The sequence below is a fragment of the Mya arenaria genome, chromosome 13 (assembly GCF_026914265.1).
Source record: "Mya arenaria isolate MELC-2E11 chromosome 13, ASM2691426v1".
In the NCBI taxonomy this organism is placed as follows: domain Eukaryota; kingdom Metazoa; phylum Mollusca; class Bivalvia; order Myida; family Myidae; genus Mya; species Mya arenaria.
In genome coordinates, this window is record NC_069134.1 from 14,995,308 (window position 1) to 15,003,843 (window position 8,536).

At 35.1% G+C, this 8,536-nt stretch overlaps 1 protein-coding gene across 1 annotated transcript; it reads right to left on the reverse strand.

The window, feature by feature from the left end:
- Positions 1 to 1,720: 1,720 nt before the first annotated feature.
- Positions 1,721 to 3,234, reverse strand: LOC128215061 (5-hydroxytryptamine receptor 6-like). Its single transcript, XM_052921788.1, has one exon. It carries the CDS (start codon positions 3,232 to 3,234, stop codon positions 2,074 to 2,076), a length of 1,161 nt encoding a protein of 386 aa, XP_052777748.1. The 3' UTR covers positions 1,721 to 2,073.
- Positions 3,235 to 8,536: the final 5,302 nt, after the last annotated feature.

An 8,536-nucleotide genomic window follows, 5' to 3' on the forward strand; every position in this document is an offset into this window, starting at 1 on the left:
ATACATGCTTTTTTTTCATTCTATCTATTTAATCCTTAGTGGTACTGGGATTATAAAATAAATGTATATACATATTATATTCTAGTCGTTGTACGATATCAAACCAGCATATGTTCAAAGCCTTATAGATCTCAAGACACGTAATTTTAATCTCAGATATAAAAACTGTGTTCATGTGCCATCATTTTGAACAACTAAATATGGGATAATTTCTCCCGCTTTGATGTCACTCAGGTGTTGAACTGCCTCCCTCATAACCTATAATTTAGAAGGCTATATCATGAACATTTATCGAACATATACATATACCATGTTGTAATTCTCAGGTACATAAGACTACTTACGATTTTGCTTTTTAAAATTTATACTCTCATTATTCTTATTTTAGAATTTTGAAATAACGAACCATTATACAGTGGTATTCCAACTAGCGGAACCGTTTGCGTGTGACCTGGCCGTACAGCCGGGGACACTACTTGATGTTATCATTGTATCCAATGCTCTAATCAATCTTCATTTGTTTGGTAATTGTCTACATCAATATAAAACGGCTTTTGTACATACTTTCCCCCATGTGTAACCTAAATCTATATGCTTTTATTTTCAGGTCAACAATCCATTGTTATGTACTGTTATTTGATGTATATTAGTTTTTCATGTCGGAAAATAGCTCATTGAGTTAATGTTTTTTGTTAACATGTACTCAAATTAAAATAAAGATTCTTGTTTCGTGTATCTTGTCTTTCAAAAATGAGTACACGAAATGGATTGGGAAGACCATAGACATAACACAGTTTTGTTAAGATGGTTCAGACCACAATATCATCAATGAATTGTGATCATTTGTTAACATATTTTCAAAAAGAGACGAATCGATGAAACTGTTACTTTAATTAAAGTTCTGGTTAAAATAAAAGAGTACATCTATCGTTCTTGATATTGAAACAGTATTATGAAAATGGAACAAGCACCATGGGTTCGTGCAAATCTTCATAATTTGGTTTTACCTTCCTATGGCTGATAAAAATGTCCTGTGTCACGGATATTAATGTCAAAATGTAACATTTTCTCCAAGGATATGCACCTGCAGACTATCAGACATGCCTTGACATTAACAATTAAAAAACATTCAGTTTGAAACAGTTCAATTTTGAAATGAAATCCCGGACACAATCAGATGCCAATGCAACGCATGAATATTGAATGAAATAGCTTTGTAACAATTCTAAGACCATAACAATTTATATACCAAAATCAATTTCTTACAAGAAGAGTTATATTACTTCTTAAAAGTGTACACCTAACTGTGCAAGGTGACACAAATACTGCTATCATACTAACGTTTCACGTGTGTAAGATGCATTGATGCGTATATTTGGTATATCGTGTTAACGTCTTTTTTAATTATGTTGGTTATATTTGTATTTTCAAAACATGTTTATAGATTAGTACGTATTAACAGGTATATATGCACATTTTAAAATCAATGCAATTGGCATCCATTTGGCGTTAAATCTTTATTAAATTAATGTGTAACTCTGACCGATAACACATGTAACAAAAGAATATTAATTTATGCATGAAATAATTTACACATTTGAAAGACAAGTGTTTATAATATACGAAAACATTACAATAATAATTTCTTAACACAACAATACCATACACCTGTGAAGGAATGAGTACAGTAACACAATATTATTGAACATTATTTCACTGCACAAGTAACACTTACTTCTTAACCCGAAACACCTATATCAAATATATACCATGATTGATTACAGGAGATATCAAATTAGCTCTATAGGGAATGCGGTTTCTATTACATGATCAATATAGTATCAACGTTCAAACCAACTGATATATGCGACGTTCTGGTACAATGCGTGTACGGTTTGTTCTGAGTTGTTCCACACCGTTTACATGGTTAATTTCCGGCTGATATAACGATCACGACGATGAATACGAAATATTACCTAACACTTGACACATACTCAATATTATACCGTACATGTGCATCAAATAAAATATGTATGGCTTTAATGGCACGAAGTATTTGATCCACTTGATATCTTATAAATTATTCTCTGTGGGTCCAGACGAACGCTTTACGAACTCCATTGAGTTCTGGAAAAAAACTCTGTCACGTTTGTACTTTTGGAGAAATGTCAAACACGGGCATACATTAAATAACGCTGTTAGATAAACGTTTCGAAAGTCACGTATAAAGAAAGGGTAAATGATGGGGTTAATGAGGCTATTACAATATCCTAGCCACACAAAAGCACTAAACAGTTTGGCATGAACGCAAGTACATAAGGCTTCTAATATATTTGTAATCAAGAATGGAGCCCATGTCACAACGTATGCACCCACAATTATTCCGAGGGTTATTGTAGCTTTTCTGGTGAATGGTTCTCTGATGTGTTTGTTTGCTACTTTTGCTCCTAGGAGCATGTTGCTAGGTGCAATAAGGACTCCTACGAAACATGCTTGTCGTTTTGCTTCCTTAGATACGCGGTAATAAAGTCCGAATGCAACAATTATCGGCAGCAATATAGTCACAGTTGATGCTATAAGCACAAATGTTAAACTTGGAATGAAAAGACATTGAGGTGTTTCCGTAAGAAAGGTTAGGTTAGTAAGTGTTGGTAAATCAGGATTGTGGATACCTGTCCCCAGGGGAATGAAAGACGCACAAATCGCTATTGCCCAAGCAACAGCTATCATAGCAAATGCCCGTCGGTGGGTCACGAGGACCTTGTAACGTAGAGGTGACATCACAGCAATGTATCTATCAAGGCTTATCAGGCACACGTTCAACACAGACGCACTACAGAGCATGACATCGAAGCCCGCCCAAACAACACAAAATCCACTTGCCAGTATCCAGCGTCCAAATATTTCATTAAGTGTTGCAGGAATCATCACCACAGTCCCTAGCAATAAATCGGCCATACTAAGAGACATAATAAATAAGTTTGAAACTGACCGTAGTTTCTTATTGAATATCACAGCGACGAATACCATTATATTTCCGGTGATTGTAAGGGCAGCTATAAAGAATAATGCAACACCTGTAACTATACTTCCTGGCAACACCTGATTTTCACCAAAATGCCGTTGCTCGTTTGATTCATTTAATCCGTTGATATCATCTAAGATCCGTGGTAGAGGAGTGTCAGTACTGTTGGCAAATACTGATATGTTCCGAGACAATAATATATCCGTCATATCCGATTCTTCCTAGAAAATTAGTATTCCGCATTCAATATATCTTTTTTTTATAAAAGTTCATGTAGAAATGTGGTTTTCCATTGATTTATAATCCGTGTTTCAGTAACGAAGTTAAAACACTAGACAAGTAAAGTCAAATGCAGTGTGTTTCGCGAATACTATGTCATTTAACAACTTTTCTCACTGCTTTAAAACGTCTACTTTTTTTCAATTCTGTTGAATATTTTCCGTCCGAAAACATATCTCCGTTGACAGAACGATTATACTAGACTGAAGAATTATTATATTATTGTCTCTGAATATCATTTACAATTAATGTTCCGAGTTCTACAATTAGCTTCTTTTAATGTCGTCTGTTGATTAAATCCAGATGAAAGAAATTGCGATATTTATTCCGATGAACACATCATTTTATCAGAGATAATATCCTAAAATGGTGCTTGCACAAATAAAATGGCACGTTTATTTTTTAAACTATGGCAAATACAGTCTGGAAAACCCATCCTTAGCTCTTTAGTAAGCGCACTTCATGTCCCGAGAAATAAAACATTATAGAAATAATCCGACATTTCGTTACAGCTCCAGATGTCCATAACATATTCCAGACTTTATTCTTTAATTAATTATGATGTAATTTTATTTTCAGTAGCGTCGATGCAGTAGCGTATTATAATACCTTTTCCATTAATTTACCAAATACGAAGCCTATCTGTCCGCTCTGGTTGACGGTATGTCACTCAATGCCTCAGAGCTGAACTTTTCTAGTGATCTGCTTAACGATTCTTGGTCATGTCGCGCCAATATCGGAAACTCCAACCTATCTTTCACGATAATAGATTCATTGCGAACAGTGTTTATGGCCGAGTTATAAAAGCTTAAGTTTACGACAAGCCCTTTACTTGCTGCTCTCGTAATTTGGTAATTCACAGTAATTTCCTTTAAACGTTTATCACTAAAAGAAGTGAACAAATGTCAAATCAGACTGTTCAAAAACCTTTGTGTGATCTTTATTTGATCTTTATTTCAATCTGTGAGTCTGATAAAGTGTGTAAACCGCTTTGTAAAAATTATGCTTAAGTTGATACTCCAAAATCGCATTCATCTTAATGGGAACATAATGGCAAAACTTTCCATAATTTACCCCATTAGTTGGCTTTCTTTGAAACCTATGATAATTTCTCTTAAAAACGAAAATTAAAAAAGCTGATTTTCTATTATTTCCTTACTATTTCCGTGGATGCGCCGTATAAGAAAATCGATTTGGTTAGGATTTAATTGAACTATGAAGTCTGATAAAATCAAAATTTGTTGAGATAATATGCAATACCTCAAATATAATCGAAGAGGCTGGGATGGTGGCACTTTTCGGATACAGATTTATTCACACGTCCACTGTAATACTTTACAAGAACGTATAGTATATGTTCAATAATAAAATGAAATTTATAAAATATCAATCAACCCGACACCGAGGTTCCCTTGTAAAGATGTATATGATGGAATAAATAATGACCAAAACTGATACACTTCCGTCAATAATGTGACCTCACACAGGTGAATATCTCCCTGATATGGTAAACAACAGTATGCGTCTTAAATTCCTCTTCCTTAGAAGGGTTTAATCAAAGGTAGTACAATAACCTTGATATAAGGGAAAGAATCTTAGAGCCCTTGGTTACCAATTGAAAAAGGAAAGGAGCTCACATAGTTGTCTTAGGTAAATATAATACACGCTTATCCCGATTTTTATGGTGATGTTTTAAAGAAAATTCGCAAAATTAAAATGTTTCCAACTGGAAACTTGTACAGTATTTAGATATCCATTAGAACTCAGTTCCTTTTGAAAACCAGCCAGTTCTGCCTATGCATGCCTGGATAATGGGTCTTGAAAGTATAAAAAATGTTATTATAAGCTAAGTCTATTTTTAACTAAGTCTACATGAGCGAAGTCTATTTTTAGCCAAGTTTACATGTAAAGTCACAATTGCTTGTGGAGGTTTGTTCAAATTATGCCCCTGGGGTCATTATCCACCCCCCCCCCCCCCCAACGGAGATTGTCCCGCAAGGGACCAGTGCGGCAAATGCAAACGACCTCGGCGACGTTGGCTGAGGCCCAGGGAAGAGTTTTCTTTTCTTTGTAAGGGACGGGCTCCCCCCCCCCCCAACTTAAATTGGGAAATGTTAAAAACCTTTTTTGTCTGAAACCACTATGCAAATCCATGCTATTTTGAACAAGGCTTTATTTAGTGGTCCACTACCATGGTTGTTCAATTTTGCCTTTTGGGTCAAAACTGGCACTGCCCTGGGTGTCACTACTTTCCTAGAGACTTACTTAAGAAATATTTTCAAAATCTTCTTGTTTCAAACCACAAGGCCCATACCTTTGATATTTGTTGTGAAGCATCATATGATTCAATTGAAAACATTTAAAATAATTACCCTTGGGCAAAAGCTGGCCCCACCCCTTTTGACTTTTAATTTCTAAAGCTACAGTTATGAAATTTTGACCATGTGAACAGTTTTGCAAACAAGCAATAATATTGTCCTCGGATATCCTTGACTTTGACCTTTGACCGACTTTTTTATTTTTAAAGCTACAGAAATGAAATTTTGACAATGAGTACAGTTTTGAAAGCAAATATTTTTTACCCTCAGATTACCTTTACTTGGCACATATTAAAATAGTTCATGCAACTAATCTGCTTAGAACACTTCCTGTCCTCAGATGTTGAACGTGCAGCGTTTTCAGCTAACCCAAACACTAAAAGTGAACTATATATCTGTTGCCTATTACTCAAACGTACATGCTCTCGATTGAAAATGACCACAAGAGCCATGCCAGTAGAGCATAGGCCCTTTTGGGCCTCTTGTTAATAATGCTATCTTTATTTGTTCCCAGTTTTAGTACAATGTTGCTTCATATTGTGAAAATCTATGATCACACAGTTTTAAACCTTTTATTTTATAAGGCAGACTGTGTGTGTGACGCTCATAGTTTCAAACAATCAATGCATCGTATCTTTGAAATGTTTTTGCATTAGGTACTCTGAATTTATTCTTCCGTCTGCAGATAGAGTTGGGATCTCTAATCATTGAAGTACTTAGGGTTTACCTATAACTCTGATATATTATTATTTATTTTATTATTAAGTTTCCTCAAGTTAATGTATACTTTGATCAGATTTACCTTTTACGTTTTTTTCTTAATAAAGATTGTTGGAATAAGAGTGAGGTTTGTGCACGTAAACTGGTTTAAACCCCCAGTAAATTTACATTTTACTGACCGTTCCAAGGCGGTACCTAACAATCCTTGATAAACATACCTAGTTTTGTATATATTGTATGTATGCACTCTGCTGTTTGTGGAGTTTTGTGCTGTTCTTCCATGTTTCTTGGTTGTGATTTTTTTTTTTGGGTTCTATGTATTTGGCGCTTACCAAGTGCCTTCAAACCGGGTTTATGTTAAAACTTTTTGCTACTGAGCTTGTTTCTGTAGTTTTTCACATAAGTATTGCATAAAGGCGTTTCATATTTAACAATTACTCTTCGTGTCATGTTCACAGTTACGTTATGAAGATTATCAAAATAGATAATCAATACATGTTATAGTTTAAGGTCAGTAGTATGCATGGTTGACCACTTTTATACATGTGGTGTAATATTATTTCTTTGAATACCGGTCCACTTAAAGACATGAACCTAAGCCACAAAAGGCAGATTTGTTTTACGTTTCTTACCTTTTCGAAATACAGTGAAATTGCGTTCCCTCGAACAAGCGGTCGCTCGAGAACAGGCGTTCCCTCGAGGTCGGAGCTTGGTCCCGAACTTTTTTCCTTCTATTTTCATATCAAATATACCCACGCTGCCTCGAAACCTAATTATGTCGAGCAGTCGAGCAATATCCTCGGTCCCAAGTAAACAAATCGTGCACAAAATCATATGGCTCCCTCGAGGTCATAATTTCACACTTTTTCCCAAACGCGTGTTCCAAAATAAACAAACAATTGCCAAGTGTTAAAATGTTCGCAAGTTATAAAAAATGCAATAACAGTTGAAAGGCAATTTGATAAGGTGTGAAAAACCGTTTGTCACTGTTAACGCATGACCGATATTAGTTGATATGGGCATTTGAGATGATAACTATGAGAAGTTAATTGTTAGAAATTTAAATGAGTAATAAAAATATGAATAAAACACTACCATATCGATCGAACATCGTGATCTTCAGATGATCAGTACGCGGTCATGTCACATAACGATTGAACAGTTTCGCGAAACTGACAAGATGCGCCAATCAACAATCCTTGATTTTGCGAAAGTTAAATCTGACTAATGGCACAATATGTACTGTCATTCAAATGTTGCTTGTTACGAAAATGTGTTGTTGTTTTTTGTTAAAATAAACATTTCTATTTATTCTTTTATTGTTTTTTTTTCTTTTGCGTTTTACATTTAGCTTACGACAGCCTTTGCACATATTAGCGATTTCCACAACGCAACACATAATCGGTGTCTTAGTAAACAGTCTGTTTGACGACTTCAAACTTAAAATACACTGAAAGCTATTTCATATCAAACTGGAAAATTGAAAATCGGGTCGCTCGAGGTTTTGGCTCGGTCCCTGGCGACCTCGAGCGATCGCAGTTTTACTGTATTACCAAACTTTTAATGCAACAACGTGCTAATCTTAAGCAAAATAAAAGGTCGTTGCTGAATGACCACAAGCCTTGTATTGTTCTAAACTATATATACCCGGAGCCTAACGGTATTTGGTACTAAAATTCAGCATATTTAGCTTCAATAATTGATGGCTTATTCATTTAAACAAATTCAAATTCAAATAGATACTGACCGAGCCTCATTGTCAATATAGCTATATGTATGAAGTTCGATGCATTACAATGGTTTGTTACCCATAAATAGCCAACCATATAAACACTTATTTCTATTTGCTCGATTGTGACAAGAACAAATAGCTAATTGAATCACGCGCGTGTCTGTTCCTGGGTAAACACCTGCACTATATTCCATTTTAGTTGCCATACCAATGTTTTCCCGATAAAGATGACATCCACGACCTAATGAAAATCATGCGAATAACGTTGTAAAACACTTCCTAACTCTTCCAGTTAATGTTGCATTAGAATAAGTCGCATTTATTGATCTTTCCAAATGAATACAACTAAACAAAACGTTAAATAATTCCAATGTCGTATAATAGTCTTTGTTTGCTTGAGATTTCACATTAGCCTGCTGGTGTAAGGTCTTTGTATCGCACGTGATGTATACAATTGATATG